The following is a 17,888-nucleotide window of genomic DNA, read 5'->3' on the forward strand; positions in this document are numbered from 1 at the left end:
ATGGGCAGCGCTGCCGGCTGTGCACCAGGTTTGTTTCTTGGTGTGCAAATGAGAATACCTGCAAGAGCCTGTAGCCAGTGGAAGTGTACTGGCCACAGGAAGGAGAGCTTGGTCCAAGCTCTACGGCAAAGACTTGACTTGAAGCCCTGAAGGAAGCAGGAGCCCAGTATGAGCTGCTGACCAATAGGAAGACTGGAATGAAGAGTGACGCAACAGTCAACCAATGGTAAGTAAAGTTAAGTAATGGGCGGGCTCTAACCAATTTTTAAGATTTTTTTTTTTATTTCTTAGAAACTTCGTAAGCACAGTACAAGCGCTATGCAGGCAGAATCTAAAAAAACATAGAGAAACCATCACCCTACAAACCAGAAAAATACACAAACCACAACAATCCTCCATGAACTTAAAGTGCAAAAAGGCCAAAGTACTGAAAAAACTATCACAGAAAACACCGCACTATACAAAAACCACAAAACAGCATAACGGAAATGTCAATGCTCCCACCTCTGACATCTTGTAGTAAACATATTTTAAACAGGGTTCAGTCTAATTACACATTTATTGTAAAATGTCAATGCCTGAAATGCGGATTATTAAAATGTATTCATAATGCTTTCTACCACATGCAAAAGAACGTTCCCTTTACCCTAAAATTGTAATTGTTTAAAATCCACTGACTTCAAAATGATTGCGGCACTCAAAATATCCTTTCAGTATCTCCAATTTACTTTGTAAATCTTGGCAGTACAGCTGTCTCCCTGTCCTATTGTTACCAGCTCTTTACAGAGTGTGCTTTGGCTCCACCCAGAAGAATAAACACTCTTTTACAACATGCTATTGGCATTTGGGTTATCATTTAATTTCCTACAGACTGTATGCATTGATGTGCATGAGAAATGCTTGCACTGCCACATATTTACATCTCAATGGTACACTAAAAATTCACACATTAATTAATTCCTCATAGATGCATTCAGTATATAAAAGAATATTTTGTTTTGTTTTTCTCTGCTGTAAGTTTCTAAAATTAATTTAGTCAGAACTCAAAATTCAAGCCAGAACTATTGGCCTTGTCTATGCGTGTTTGAGATTAAGATCTCATGAAACCCTGATGAAGGACAGCTTTTACTTCCTAAAATATGGCATGTCCGTGAGCTTTTGGTTAATTGATGCGCAGTAGTAGATGTGCTTAAGACATAAAGATTTTGTTGTGATTTACTTTTGTGGAACTCCTTATGTACTACTGAATTCCAAGCGTAAGCAGGGAACACTACCGATTTACGCTTGGAGTTTACTTAATCAGCAGTACTACAAGAGTAAGTGACACATACTTATGAAAATCTTTGTGAATCAGGCCTGATGCCCTTTCACACAAAGAATGCATGGTGTTATGGAACATAAAAATAAAATGGATACTCGATCTTCTCACAAGGTAGGTGCACTAATTGTCCTATGATGAATATTTTAATGGCAGTTTGGCCTGATTCACAAAAGTAAACTTGCACTTTCATGTAAGTTTACAATTGTTTGCTGTTCACAAATGGATTTTACTACTAGTACCTTTCAGACTGTGGACTCTCCGCACATAAAAACACAGGAATGCCCTTTCTCTTTATGTACAGAGACGTCCACAGTCGTAAAGATACTATTAGTAAAATACCTTTGTGAATCGAAAACAATCATAAACTTACACAAAACTGTAAGTTTACTTTCTGAATCAGGCCCAAGATGTCCACTTTACGTTTCAAATTCCTCTAATAGCTCCTTGAGGCTACCGTTGTTACTTTTTCCAGGAATATCTCTGTCATCATGGTATATGTGACATGATCATGACTGCTGCATTACAGGCTCACACTTTCAATGTAATTATAAAGATTTCCAGCAGACCCATCGCCCCTTTGATTTTGGCTGGCATCAATTTGAAACAAATGAAAATACAGAGATAAGAAGCAGTAGGTTTTCTGTATCAAAGTTTGATTTTTAGGTCGAGCCTAGGCAGCGTGAATGCAGTGTCTATCGAGACATGCTGTATTCACTATATAGGCCAATCGCCGTCATTTTCTATTTGTATTGGTAATTTGTATTGTCATTTAGAAAGGCTTGCTTTCTAGTGGGTAATCCTTCTTCTTTGTCTCTCTTGTTAGTCTACAAGACTAATGCACAGGGAGAAGTGCTGTACTACTGTTATTGTTCCTTTTTGGAGCATATCGCTCTGTGTCTGGGACTTTTTTTTAAATTTCCTGTTGGGACGTGGGTCACCCTGGAGGATGCTTCATCTGAGCACAAAAATAATGTTGTTTTAAAAACCGCCCCCCTAACAAAAGTACCTCCATCCTTCCAGCTTCCCGAGTCAACTCACAATGCCTAGTACAGCTTCAGCTGGCAATAAGAAAACTGTGGCAAATACTGTGTTGAACAAAGTAAACATAGCTGCCATAATAAAGATGGGTGGTCTCTGCATCACTGTGAGCGAGTGTTTAGGCAGAAGAGACAAAACATTTGTACTTATGATATTAAGTGTCAAAAGTTTCTTTTTACTTTTACCTGTAGAGACCAGCGGGTTTACAAAATTAATGCACATTTCATTAGCTTTTTTATTTGGATGGCTAATATATGCACTGTCCTTAAATACTTGAGAGTGGATGAGCAGATATGGTTTTGGCACTTGGCTGGACCAAGGGCTCTAGTTTTACTTTTGTAGTGAGGCTGTAGCAGCATAGCTTGACACATCCTCGGTACTTGCTTATCAATCTCCTTTGTTTTCATGTGGTTCCTCCAAATTCTGTCTGCACGCTTCTCCTCAAGCGTTTCCGTGCCTTGGTGGCCGTAGACATAGAAAATGGACTGGAAGTGCCACTGTGGGGCCGCCGGGGTAAGCGGTGCCAGGACGAGTCATCAGCGCATGCGTGCTCTGTCGCTGCTCCCTACCTGCCTTGTTCCCATTGATTTTATTACAAGACCGGAGGCTCATATTATGCAGTCTTTTCTTGCTTTATTTCTTAACAGCAGCCAAGTAAAAACTACAGTACCCAGAATAAAGAAAACTACAATGATCACATCATAGCTGCAACAGCCAATAGGATAACATACAGCAATACTAATATCTTAACTGCGAGCAACAAGTCCTCTTTTCTTGCTGCTCGCAGTCACGATAAGTACCTTCATTGTTTGCTCGATAATTTTATTGTGTGCATTGTCTTCTATGGCTTACATATCATTACTTTATAGCGCGTCCGTTTCCAATCTTTAAACGCGCGTCTCCCTTTCTTCTTGAAGCGCGTCTCTCAACGGTCGTTTTTCGGCCGTTGAGGACGCGCGCGCGCTAGCGCGTCCATTATTCACATTCTTGGCATTCTCCTCATACCTTCGAGCGCTCACGCCGCGTCGAGTATTTCGGATATTTCAAATAGTTTCCGAGCGCATTTCGCTCGTTTTCTTTTCCCGGCTGCCGTTTTTTCTCCTCATTACGTGGGGGTCAATCGGCTTCTGCCCTTCCTGGCAGTACCGCCCCTATTTCCTGGTTCCTGCCCCTTCAGCCACTCCCTCCCACTCTCTTCATATTTAATCCCTGTTTCCCCAGTTTTAGTTTTAGGTTTATTTTTATTTTATTCTAATTATATATTTATATATTATTTTTCATATATTAGTTTTAATATATTTTATTTGTTTTTCCTCATTATGGTTGAGGAAGAAGATTCTCAACTTTTTCAAGAGAATTTAAAGTCCTTCATTAAGGACTCTGTGCAACAAGCAGTGAATGTTTCCATGTCAGATATTACTAAGAATTTGGAAGCCTCTTTTTCCAAGATGATTTCCTCTTCCAAGCTGCCTGCTAATAAAGGCAAGAAACGTGCGGCCACCCTTCCAGTGCCGTCCAAAGGTGTTTCAGCTGGTCCTTCCACCCGAGAGGTTACTAAGTCGGGTCCCCCTCCTTCTCCAGTGCAAGTTTCACATTTGAGAGACACAGATGATGACGATGATGATTCTAGTCATGATGACGACATGGACGGATTGGCTGATGCATTTTTGTGTGGGCCTTTGGAGAAAAGGCGTAAAATTTCTCCGAGTGACGGTGGTGCCGTTCACCCTGTGTCTCATGTTTTGGTTGACCATGCTGGCGAACCCTTATTCGACCCTTCCTTCATGGTTCAACCGAATTCAAAGGAGTGGTATCCATCCGATCATGTGGCTGATTATGTTTCTTTCTTTTTACGCCATCCCCTTGACAAAGCCACTCGTAATAAGCTTAAGTCGGAGTGTCCCCGTCCCTCACTACCAGATAGCATTACGGCAACCCCAGTTATCGACCCCAACATGCTGATGTTTTTTACCAAATTCGGTAAGGATCCCAAGAAGGGTGTTGATAGAGCTTGGTCAGGTTGTCAAGACAAGCTCCTGGATTTGGTGGGTCCTCTCACCAGGATCTTTGACTTAGCGGAAGAGGCTAAAATGGACAACAGTCCTATAGATCCGGAGGTGCTTTCGAACTGGGCGCAACACGCTATCTGCATGCTGGGGAATGCCAATACTCAGCTGTCTATTGAGAGGAGGAAGAGTCTACTTTTGAAAATTGATCCTAAATTAGCCTCCTTAGCCTCTAAAGATGATGGTCCGTTGGCTAAGGGCCAATTATTCGGGGATTCTTTCATTAAAGATCTGGGGAAATATGTGTCCACCTTTGCCTCCCTGGACAAGGCCCAACTTTCAATGAAAAAGATTTTTTCTTCTCGGGTTTTTGCCAGGGCCGGCAAAGGCAGGAGTCGCTTTGCCGGCCGCTCCATCAGAGGCCAATACGCCAGCAGAGACTCCTACAGTCAGCAATCCCAGCTTGAGTCCTATACCGGATATAAACCAAGGTTCTATCCCCGTCGGTCAAGAGGCTACCGGCAGAGAGGCTACGCCAACAGAGGAGATCAAACCTCCGGTAAGTGCTTCAGTTTCTGGCCTTCCTCCAGTAGGAGGCAGACTGGCTCTGTTCCTCAATTCATGGTTTTCTCTCACCTCAGATCCCTGGGTAATTCAGGCCATTCAGGGTTACCTGTTAGAATTTTATCAAACCCCAATTCAATCCCGCGTTCCTCTGCCCCTAGTTTTTTCCCAAGATCAAACCGAGCTTTTGCGCGTGGAAATCCACTCTCTCCTTTCCAAACGTGCGATAGAACCCGTTCAGTTCGACCCTTTGGGTTTCCTCAGCACCATCTTCCTTGTCCAAAAAATCTGAAATTTCGTCTGGTGTTGAACCTAAAGGCTTTCAACAATTTTATAGTTTATCGGCACTTCAAGATGGAGACTATTCTCCATCTCAGAGACATTCTGCTTCGGCACGATTGGCTAGTCAGATTAGATCTTCAGGATGCCTACCTCACAGTGCCAATTCATCAAGCTCACAGGAAATTCATTCAGTTCCAGTGGCTAGACTCTTTCTACCAATTCAGAGTTCTTCCCTTTGGGCTTTCTTCCGCACCTTGGTGTTTCACCAAAATTCTCAAACCCGTCGCAGCCTTTCTCCGTTCTCACGGGGTTCGTCTAATCCTTTATTTAGACAATTTTTTGTTGATGGCGCAAGACAAACGTCTGCTTCTAAGCCATCTTCAACTTTGCCAGAACCTACTTCTCAGCCTAGGTTTTCTTATCAATGTACAGAAGTCGGTCCTAATTCCGACTCAAAAGTTGGAATTTCTTGGTTTTCTAATAGACACCACTCTGTCAGTGTTGCAACTCCCCCAACACAAAGTATCCCTGATCAAGAAAGAGATTCGTCAATCCCTATCTCTCCCTCATATTTCCCTCAGGACTCTGGCGCGCTTAGTAGGCCTTTTGGCTTCTTCTATCCAAGCCATCTTCCCAGGTCCTTTACATTACCGCGCCCTTCAGCGGCTCAAAATCCGTCATCTTCACAAGGGTCTCGCTTATTCGGATCCTTTGGTTTTAGACGCCGAATCCAAAGAAGAACTTCTGTGGTGGTTGACACACCTAGATGCCTGGAACGGCAGAACTATCTTCTCTGCCGCCCCAGATCTTGTATTAGAATCCGATGCAAGTCGGACCGGTTGGGGCGCAAGATGTGGTCAGTTCTCGACTGGGGGCGCATGGTCTCTGAAGGAGTCCTTCTTGCACATCAACAGTTTAGAGATGCTTGCAGGTTCCTTTGCCATCCGCACTTTTGCAAAAGACAGAGTAAGTTGCACCATCCTCCTCAGGATGGACAATTTGTCCGCTGTCAGGTATATCAACCACCTAGGAGGTACCAAATCCAAGATCCTCTCCACTTTGGCCAAGCATCTTTGGGAGTATTGTCTTCCTCGTCGCATCTCGGTCAAGGCAGTGTTTCTGCCAGGCAGGCTGAACACAGTAGCGGATTGGTATTCCAGGCATCTTCACGATTCCAGCGATTGGCAATTGCACCCTTCAGTATTCAGGCGTCTTTCTTCCATCTTTGGCGAAATGTACATAGATCTTTTCGCTTCTCGCCTCAACTCTCACCTTCCTTCCTACTTCAGTTGGAGGCCAGATCCGCAGGCTCTAGCCACAGATGCCTTCCTTCAGACTTGGCCGTCTTCCCTTCTTTATGCATTTCCTCCCTTCCTTTTCATTCCCCGGGTTCTCGCTCAAGTACGCAGACAACTGTCCACTCTGGTGATTGTAACTCCTTTTTGGCAGACCCAACCGTGGTATCCAACTCTCTTGGAGTTGGCAATCGATCGGCCCATCTGGCTTCCTCACTTTCCCGACCTCCTCTTGGATCCCCAGGGCCAACGACATCAGTTAGTTCTCAACGGCTCCTTGTTCCTCATAGCCTGGAGAATTTCGGGGCGTCCTGGAGAACCCCAGGAATTTCGGAGGATGCTGCTAGACTCATCCAACAGGCCAGGGCCCCTGGAACCTCCAGTGCCTATAAATCCGCTTTGGCCCTTTGGAGCAGCTGGTGTTTGGACAGGAGTTCAGATCCCTTTTCGGCAAATGTAGTTTTGGTTATAAATTTCCTGGCTTCTTTAGCCTCTCAAGGTAAAGCCTATTGCACTATTAACATGTACAGATCCGCCATCTCTGCGGAGCATCAAAGAGTTGATGGTAGGCCAATTGGTGAACATCCTCTCGTTTGCCAATTATTAAAGGGAGTAAGATACGTTTTTCCTCCGTCTCCTAAATATAATGTCATGTGGGATGTTAATCTAGTATTATGCTTTCTCACCTCTTGGCCTAATAATGATTTGCTATCTCTCAAACAGCTTTCGGCCAAGTTAACCATGCTTTTATGTCTGGTTTCTATCAAGCGTGTCTCAGACGTTAAAGCGTTAGATGTTTCTTCCTTTTTCTTCTCCCCCCTTGGTGTTTCTTTCCAGGTCAAGAGACGTACGAAAACTAATTTAGCTTGTGTTAATTATCCATTTTTTCCCTCTCAACCCAAACTATGTGTTGGAAATTGTCTCAAAACTTATGTGACTCGTACTGCAGATTTGAGATCGTCCTCTGCCTCCCAATTGCTCATTTCCTTTCAGAAACCACATAACCCTGTTTCTTCCCCTACTCTGGCTCGTTGGGTTAAATGGGTCATGTCCTTAGCTGGCATTGATATAACTGCCTTCGGTGCCCATTCGGCCAGAGGTGCTATGGCCTCTCGCGCCTTTTGGGCAGGATCCTCTCTACAGGATATTCTCAAGTCTGCAGACTGGTTGAGTGAAAATACGTTTAGAACTTTTTATTGTAAACCAGTTTCTCATGTTTCAGATTCTGTCATTGCTATGCTTTGAACATGCATAATATGAGCCTCCGGTCTTGTAATAAAATTGAGATTTTCCTAGCCTTGGTGTCTGAAAGGCTAGATTTTATTAAAGACACGGAGGCGAGTATTATCCCACCACTATTTTAACCCGCCCTGTATCTTTCTTTCAGTGCCAACTCCCTCTTCCGGCGTTGGCCAGACATGATGCACACGAACAACTCTTACCGATTTTGGATTCGCCTGGCAACGTCTATTCCCAGATGGCTCTCCACTTTCGCCATATTCGAGATTGCTGCATGGACATTGTGACTTTGGTTTCTATTTTCTATGCCGTTTTGTTTGTTACTTCTCCTCTTTAGTTTTGCATCAAGAAAAGAGGACTTGTTGCTCGCAGTTAAGATATTAGTATTACTGTATGTTATTCTATTGGCTGTTGCAGTTATGATGTCATCATTGTAGTTTTCTTTTTTCTGGGTACTGTAGTTTTTACTTGGCTGCTGTTAAGAAATAAAGCAAGAAAAGACTGCATAATACTCGCCTCTGTGTCTTTAATAAAATCTAGCCTTTCAGACACCAAGGCTAGGAAAATCTCAATTTTACCCTAATCCCTCCCCTGATACCGGAGCCTGAGGCGGATACCAGATAATTAGGAAGCCCTACAGGGGAAGACCGAGTCCTTCTCATGCTCAAAACACCTGACTGTCTCAACTATCCACTATCCAACTATCCACCCCACATTTTGACTATTTGTCCCACCTATGCATCCTTTAACCCTTCAGATGCTTCTAATTATCATTTTGTCTGTTTGCCCCTGCATCCTCTTCTCCTTGTATCTCGTGTAGCTTCAAAAGTAATGATGTAATTTAATTGTACATAACTGGTACCGGATCAACAAGTTAACTTGAATGGCCAAGAGTGAGTGACATTTTTGCACAAAGATGTGAAGCACAATTCAAGTCAGTGGTCATTCTGAGTGAAAATGTGTTGACACTCTTTATTTCCCATGCCGGGAGTGATTAGTTCTTGCAGCCCGGTGCTCTCAAGCACTTCTTCTAAAATGCTAGTTTCTCACCCATGCTGTACTTTTAGTTTACATAACGCAGTCTCCAACTATCACTTCAATGCCTATTTGTTTTTCTTTTCCTATATACAAGTCCGCCGCTCATTTGTCATGACACCCCTTCAGCCATTCCTTGCTTTTTATAACACTAAGCATCCTCTATTTCTTTGAATATAGGATTTCTTTCAATATATCCTATAATAATAACTATCATTCTAACAAGCGCTATCTGTTCCCCCTCTCTTAGATTCACTCATTCTCTCTTTTGCTTCCTGTATCTCTCCCTCAACCACAAACACACATACTTTCTTATTCTATCTCTGTCTTGTGTTTCTCTGTCACCATTTCTCCTTCCTCTGGGTATCTTTCTTTCTATTTTATGGCTCTACTCCAATACTAACTCACTTATGCTTTGTCACATATTTGTTTCTTCGGCCCCAACACAGAGTCTCTTACCTCACAGTTTAATTCTCTTTCTCTACCATCAATACTTCTATATATAACATTATACTGATTTCACACTCTGTACACACAGTTTAAAAAATGCACCATTACCACTAATGTAATCTATCCTCAAAATATAGCATCTCTTCATGCTCCTCTGCTACCTGTCTCCAACAACTGTAGAAATTCAAATACTATTTCCCAACATCCATCCTCATGTTACTTATATCCCATTCTCAAAAAAAAATAAAATAAAAAAAAAATATATATATATATATATATATATATCTGTGTGTGTCTATATATATATATATATATATATATATATATATATATATATATATAATTCACATAGAACACTCGGACTGCAGGAACACCACACAGCGGTCCTGGGTGGGCTCCGAGAGGCCCCAATAAATCTTCCAACACTCCTTCAAATCACAGTAGACCCAGGACACCTCCAAGATGCAAATCAATTTATTTCAGCACACAAATCCAACGCGTTTCAGCAACAGCCTTACTCATGGATCATATATATATATTACAAAAAAGCAATACAAAAAAGTTACCAGCATCACAAACACTTTTTAATAGAATTGTTCAGTAGTACAGAATAGATGCTTGGTTATAAATAAATAAACAGAAATGCTTATAACAATTTCATATTATAACTTTTCAACATGCTACACACCAGCCACGCTGCTATAAAACATAACTTAAAGACATTGGCAGAGCCAGTAGCTCTAGCTAAACACTCACCTGGTCCCAAAGGCAAGAACTACTGCCTATGCCAATGTTTGGCTTTCTTGAAGTATTTTGACGTTTAGAGTTGATATGAAAGATGGCCCATCTCCCTGTTAGCCCCACAGCCACCATCCCACCATCATGTTACACATACTATCAGAATATTAGTGTAACAAATAGTTCTTAAGTTGCACAGCTCCACCTTCTTTGCTGTTTAACCAAATCTTCATGTTCATCTAGAATAAATCTCAAAGCATGACATGTAAAATATTGTTTTGCCTTTGGTAAAAATCTGTAACCCTTCAAATATCAATGCAGCCCTAACACAAGAAATGTCATTAGGAATTTCAATTACAAACTTGTAACTTTAAACATTTCCATTCGGTATTCCCCTATTTTCCAAAATATGCTAGGCATTTAAAATAAATAAATAAAAGTAGTCATAAAATAGGTAAGTGAAATAGATGTTCAGTACCATTTTGAATGTCGGATACTATAATTTCACTTTACTTTTTATAAGTATAGACCTGTAAGGTCCAAAATGCAAAGCACAGTTGGGTAAAACATCGAAATTTGCTAAAAGTGTCACACAATTCCACAATGAACAAATCCATGACGCATAAATCCACTACATACGATACATTTTAACATCTCATAATGAGATGCCACACATTTCAACTACACACAATTCCGCTCCACATAATTCGACTCCATGCCAAATAATTACAAACCAATAAAACCCCACATAAGTCAACTCTGGTCCCTACCAAATAATTCCACTTTACATAATACCAATATGTTACATAATTACACTCCATGACAAACAATATAAATACACTCCACACAATACAATTCAACAGTAGATAATTCCACTACACATAATTCCACTCCAATCTACACTATATGCCACATATTTGCAATCCATATATCACGCTAAATTCTAAAACACATAATTACACAACACAAAATAAATTCAACTTCGTAATATGACACATAATTCCACACCTTATAATAATACTCCACTCCATACACACAATACCACTCTAAACCACCCCGCATAATTCCACACAATGCCACACAATTGAATGCACACAATTCTGCACCACACAACATAATTACACCCCACGTAATACCACTCAGCACCACATATTTACCCTGCACATATTTACAATGTACTCACAACACAAAAACACTCCACATAAATGCCCTCTCTGCCACTACCAGCAAACTACATAAATGTGCTAGACACCATGACAGTTAATTCAAAAGATAATAATTCCATTCAGTGCCACACAGTTCTATGCCACACAATTCAACTCAACACATTTCCAATACACAGCACATTAATACCAAAATACATATTTCAACTAATGAAAACAGTTCCGCAACACACCACATACCTCCAAGATAAATCACAAATTTCAACAAAATTCCTCATAATTTAACAGCACACCCCATAATTCAAATTCACAACATGCCACAAAACAACACACAATGCCATTCTACATAACTAACTCCATAACAACAATCTCACTTTTCATAATTTCATGACAGTTAAAACAATTTAGTTACTATCCACGTCTTTCCACAGCATACCATGGCACAATTTCCGCTACACAACTCCACATCACACCCCACAATCCCACACCACACACTTCGACAACAAACAATTCCAATACAATCCATCTTTTCATTGCACTTCCAACAACCCTGTCATCTTTCCCCACACACCCACTGCCCCACTTCCTTTCTATCTGTTCTGTGCAGCTCTCAACCCTATCCATTCACCATGCCACACAATTCCACTACACAAATAAACTACACACTACACAATTCCACAACTGGCAATTCCAATTTAACATACATAATTCCACTCCAAACCACATACATCCACTCCAAACCAAAGTACAGGGGTAAAACACATTAGGGCATATTTACAAGAAACTGGAGCATCAGTGCTGACGCCCCAGTTTTCTTGCTTCGCCCCTGCCAAAAACGCCTGCTTTGGTGTTAAAAATGGCGGCAAAAATGGTGCAGTGATATCTTGTAGATTACACTGCGCCATTTGTGCTGGTATCCTAACGTCGGAACGCCCCTCCTTGCATGCATTATTCCTAATGCAGGCATAATGTGGTGCAAGGGGTAGAAAAGTGGTGCAATGCATGCATTGCACCACTTTGTAAATATGGCGTGGAGAAAATTGCCTCCTTGAGTCACATTAGTGTAAAAGAAAGTGATGCTAGTGTGGCGCAAGGATGCGCCAGGGCCTTGTAAATACGGCCCATTGTCATATACAAAACAACACTAACTCTCGCGATTTCGAGACCGATCGCCTTGCAAATGCTTGTTCTATTTGTACCTGATGTCCTGGCTGGATCAATTGCTTCATAAAACGCTTTAAATCCTTTGTCCGTCGTTTTGCTGTTGCTGGCAAAGAAAATTGTCAGCTTGTTACCCACTGAAACCAGGCTTTTCGGGATCGCGTGCCCACAATATTTACCTGAGAAATGCAAAAAGAAAGACAAATAGATTATAAATTGAATGAGACGTCGTTGAAGCTGCCGGTAGCTGTCATCATGGCAACTACCACCAGGTGGCAGTACTTCAGTTAGTCGCCTTATTTACCTGAATTTTATTCATTGGTTTGTACAGTGTAGGAGTGAGCGGAATCTTAAGAGGTTGCTTTAGAATACATACTCGTTTCAGGAATAGACGCAGGGCATCGATGCACACCGCAGAATGCTGCAAATCCTATTTTGTTATTTTAGCTTTTTACAATTCTCATCACCGAGTGCAGGAATAATTAACGTACTTAAGTAGTTACTATATTCTTTTAAGGAGCTTTTGTCAGACAAATTCTTTCATATTTCTAAGGTGTTTTTTTCAGTCAGATGCACAGGGCGGTACATAGTCTACTTTCTGAGCTATATGGAACTATAACAGCAATGAAAGCTTAGACTTAAAGCCACTGTATTAAATTAACAAGGATAAGCAATGCCAATCACTCTTACTTACCTTTACCTACAACAAAGTTTGATTGGCTCTGTCAGTGCTTGCCTATAGTGAACAGTCAAGATCAGTGCTATCGTCTACATTTTTCCTGCAGTTTTTCTAGTGACCATGACCATCTGGTGGCACTGAAAGACGGCAAACTAGTATTGTTTAAATGTGCCTCTGTTTGCAATGCTGTGTTTGGAGCAAGGAGAATTACATATCTACAGACAGTGAAACCAAAAAGCTCCTATGGGAGGGTCAAACACAGAAAGCTAGGAAAGCAACAAACAGGAGCTAGACAACAGAGATTGGCATGAAGGCCAGCCAATTGTGTGTCTGGATTGGCTGTGTGGAGTATGTTCTACAATGCTGTCTCCTGACAGACACCAGTAACTGTCTGAAGAGAGACTGCAAAAAATGCATTATATTTTCAGTGCATGTATATTAGGAACACTGCTGTCACTCGTGAACATGGTCAATGCAGATAAGCAAATGTTCAACCACGTTATATCCATGTAAGTAGAGAATGGACACATTGATAATATGAAACGACTCCCAGACATTCTGATCGTTGCTTAAAACTGCATATTTAGATAAAAATGGATGAAAACTTACGAAACATGCATTGCACCACCATGCGTTTCCTGTCCCCTATTATGTCTTTATTAATGCTGGGTGATATTAAGAGAATATTTCTCTCAAGTTGTCCACTTCAAACCTGTGTTGCAGCTCCTTTATGGATGTCCGTGACTTTAATGTATTTGTTAGCCCGCCTGAGCAATGAAACGTGCTTCCACAATAATGTCTGTGTATCAGATCCAAAGAAGTCACACCTCCCGATTCCTGTCTTTCCACACTTGGCCCCTATCATTTTAATACAATCTTCACCAGGAACGCACCGGGACAGAAATTAAGCCCTGGAACCAAAATACTAGTGCACCATTGCCAAATGAGATAGCTGAAAAGTGTCCCACATTCTGCAAATCACGGCAGTTTTGAACTTGTAAAAACACAATGTGTACTTGTGTTACTAATTATCGGAGATTGCATGCATTTGTGCTTGCTGTGTGCAATATATGTGATCATATCAGGGAAATCCACATTAAAAACCATCCCACCAGACCATAAGCATTCTGACAAAAGCCAAACAGCCCATACATTGACCTGTCAAATCCGCCCTTCTGGTACTAGATTAAAACTTAGGCCTAGATTTAGGGGGGCCTAGTGCCATTCTAACGACACATTAGCATACTTTTTTATGCTAATGTAGCGTTAGATGGCTAAAAACGTAGCTCCATTCATAATGTATGCAAAGTGAGCATTCCCCCAATAGGAGAGCTGAAAAAATGGGGCAAAGAAATCTAAGAGATTTATTTGCGTCACTATTTTTCAGTGCTATTAACGTCTGTGCTGAGCAGGCATTAAAAGGAGGCTCCCATTGGTTACAATGTGCTCTTGCGTGCTTTGAAGGATTAGGGTCACAATTTTTTACGCTAATCCTGCAAAGCGCCAAACTAGCGTAAAAAAATCTGAAGCAGATGTTAGTGCTTCCTTGTGGTGTAAGGCAAAGGATATGTGATTGAATGTGTTTCTGCACTCCTTTTAAAGCCTGGTGTGTGCAACTCTGTGATGTCCAGCTTGGTCCCTAGATTTTTATGGCTGACCAGAGACAGGTGCCGCTGCTGGGTAGCAGTCCTACAAGAGTCTGGTGAGACAACTAGAACTGCCTCTGAGCCAACCATATCTAAAGGTAAAGGGCCAAGAGCTGGAATCCATAAACAGCTTAGGTCTGCCTACCGTACAGCTGTACTCCGTGCAGCCTGACCTTCCCAGTTGGACTCTACCCACACCCCTCACCCCTTTTCACTGCATGTGAACTCTGCACCACCTCTGTGCACCTTGTGATTCCCTATACCCTGCATCTACTCCCCTATGCACTGTCTCTGCTTGCACCCTGCACAACCCACCTGCATTCCGGGCTCCCTTAGTTGCATTTGCACCTCTCTTTCAACGGACACTCCTCGCGATAGGGCCAATCATTATTTGCTTTTGTATGCAGGAAATGTGTTTATGCAGTTACACGAGCGCGCGAGCACACGCACCCACACACACGCACACAAGCACACACAGAGATATGCAGCAGACACCCAAGAAGCGTGTGCATTGCCAATGCTTTTGCAGTTCTGCTACTGATTGTGCTACTGGATTAGCCCGTCTTAAAGGATGTTTAATGTATATTCCCTTCACTTCCTCGAAGTAAAATTCAGGGCCATATTTATACTCCGTTTGCGCCGAAATTGCGTCGTTTTTTTTGACGCAATTTCGACGCAAAACTAACGCCAACTAACGCCATATTTATACTATGGCGTTAGAGGCGAATAGCGCCAAAGTTCCCGGAATGTGCGTCATTTTTTAGCGTGAACCCCTTCCTTGCGTTAATGATATGCAAGGGAGGCGTTCCCGTCTAAAAAATGACTCCCAGGCCTTTACGTGGTATTTATACTCCCGGGCAAAAGAGACGCCCGGGAGTGGGCGTGGCTAAAAACGGCGCATTTGCGCCGCTTTTTAACGCCTGGGTCAGGCATGGCGTTAAGGGACAAGTGGGCTCAAAATGAGCCCAGAGTGCCCTCCCCTGCCCCCAGGGACCCCCCCTGCCACCCTTGCCCACCCCAGGAGGACACCCAAGGCTGGAGGGACCCACCCCAGGGACATTCAGGTAAGTATTTTGTTTATTTTTTTTTTATAATTTTTTGTGGCATAGGGGGGCCTGATTTGTGCCCCCCTACATGCCACTATGCCCAATGACCATGCCCAGGGGACAGAAGTCCCCTGGGCATGGCCATTGGGCAAGGGGGCATGACTCCTATCTTTACAATGATAGGAGTCATGTTGATGGGGGATGGGCGTCGAAAATAAATGGCGCAAGTCGGGTTACGACGATTTTTTCGACGTAACCTGACTTGCCCCATTTTAAGACGCCCATGCGCCATTTTCCCCCTACGCCGGCGCTGCCTGGTGTACGTGGTTTTTCTCGCGCACACCAGGCAGCGCCGGTCTGCTTGCGCCGGCTAACGCCATTCAATAAATACGGCTCCCGCATGGCGCTTCAGAATGTCGTTAGCCGGCGCAAAACTTTTTGACGCTAAACTGCGTTAGCGCAGTTTCGCGTCAAAAAGTATAAATATGGGCCTCACTTGTTCCTGGTGAGCCTTCCTCACTTAGGCCCATATTTATACTTTTTGACGCTAAACTGCGCTAACGCAGTTTAGCGTCAAAAAGTTTTGCGCCGGCTAACGACATTCTGAAGCGCCATGCGGGCGCCGTATTTATTGAATGGCGTTAGCCGGCGCAAGCAGACCGGCGCTGCCTGGTGTGCGCGAGAAAAACCACGTACACCAGGCAGCGCCGGCGTAGGGGGAAAATGGCGCATGGGCGTCTTAAAATGGGGCAAGTCAGGTTACGTCGAAAAAATCGTCGTAACCCGACTTGCGCCATTTATTTTCGACGCCCATCCCCCATCAACATGACTCCTATCATTGTAAAGATAGGAGTCATGCCCCCTTGCCCAATGGCCATGCCCAGGGGACTTCTGTCCCCTGGGCATGGTCATTGGGCATAGTGGCATGTAGGGGGGCACAAATCAGGCCCCCCTATGCCACAAAAAATTATTTAAAAAAAATAAACAAAATACTTACCTGAATGTCCCTGGGGTGGGTCCCTCCAGCCTTGGGTGTCCTCCTGGGGTGGGCAAGGGTGGCAGGGGGGGTCCCTGGGGGCAGGGGAGGGCACTCTGGGCTCATTTTGAGCCCACTTGTCCCTTAACGCCATGCCTGACCCAGGCGTTAAAAAGCGGCGCAAATGCGCTGTTTTTAGCCACGCCCACTCCCGGGCGTCTCTTTGGCCCGGGAGTATAAATACCACGTAAAGGCCTGGGAGTCATTTTTTAGACGGGAACGCCTCCCTTGCATATCATTAACGCAAGGAAGGGGTTCACGCTAAAAAATGACGCACATTCCGGGAACTTTGGCGCTATTCGCCTCTAACGCCATAGTATAAATATGGCGTTAGTTGGCGTTAGTTTTGCGTCGAAATTGCGTCAAAAAAAACGACGCAATTTCGGCGCAAACGGAGTATAAATATGGCCCTTAGACTTTATATCGTGTCATGACCCGGGTTTGTTCAACATATATACATTTAACATTTGTAGCTATAACCTAACAAGTTATATATAAATATCCTTGATTCTCTGCTTCATACATTCATTGGGTCACCAGTCAGACACTACTGTATGGATAATGCGTGGTGACAACTAAGCAGGGAACCAGGAAGGGTGGGTGTGAAATAGCAGTTTTTCAGGTGCAGGACTCACCAAGCATGGCCAAATTGTCCCTGATGGCGACATGATCCCCACTGCAAAGCAAGGTGTCCTCCAGGGAGAATTCTTCAAACCAAAGGTGGATTACCTGAAATGTAACGACATCATACATCAAGGCTGCAATTTGTGCTCTAAAACAGCATCCATATCTTTATTTGTGTGTCCGTAACAACGTGGCCTAGTGTTTAGGCTATTGATTTCATATTTTACCATGGCTCGGAAAAGTAAAAAGTGGAATGTGATTTACTGTAGCATGATTTGTAAGTGCCAGGATCTTGGATGGAACCCTGCATAAAATACGTTTTGCTTATGAAATCACCTCTTTCATACATGTAAGGACTTCCTTAGATCACGTTAATTTTCCCAACATGGACATGCATATTAAAGTCAGTAAAAGGTGATGAGGTGACACCTTCCCTGGCCCTCACCAGTGCCTTTCTTAGATAAGAACATGTGAGCTACCACCCCAGGCACCAGGCACAAGTAGGCAGGCACCATATTTCTATGGAGGTAGCCAAAGGTGCCATTTTGCGGGGGTGGCGGGTTGG

The 17,888-nt window shown here is 42.9% G+C and overlaps 1 protein-coding gene across 1 annotated transcript in view; it reads right to left on the minus strand.

The window, feature by feature from the left end:
• The window catches only part of LOC138290716 (ovochymase-2-like), a 559,559-nt gene that overhangs the window by 441,958 nt on the left and 99,713 nt on the right, over window positions 1-17,888 (minus strand). Inside the window, exons 3-4 of the mRNA XM_069230265.1 lie at window positions 17,335-17,428; window positions 12,331-12,471 (exon numbers count right to left, since the gene is read on the minus strand). Coding sequence (XP_069086366.1) covers window positions 12,331-12,471; window positions 17,335-17,428 — 235 coding nt within the window. The remainder of the gene's footprint in view (window positions 1-12,330; window positions 12,472-17,334; window positions 17,429-17,888) is intronic.

The sequence above is a fragment of the Pleurodeles waltl genome, chromosome 1_1 (genome assembly GCF_031143425.1).
Source record: "Pleurodeles waltl isolate 20211129_DDA chromosome 1_1, aPleWal1.hap1.20221129, whole genome shotgun sequence".
In the NCBI taxonomy this organism is placed as follows: domain Eukaryota; kingdom Metazoa; phylum Chordata; class Amphibia; order Caudata; family Salamandridae; genus Pleurodeles; species Pleurodeles waltl.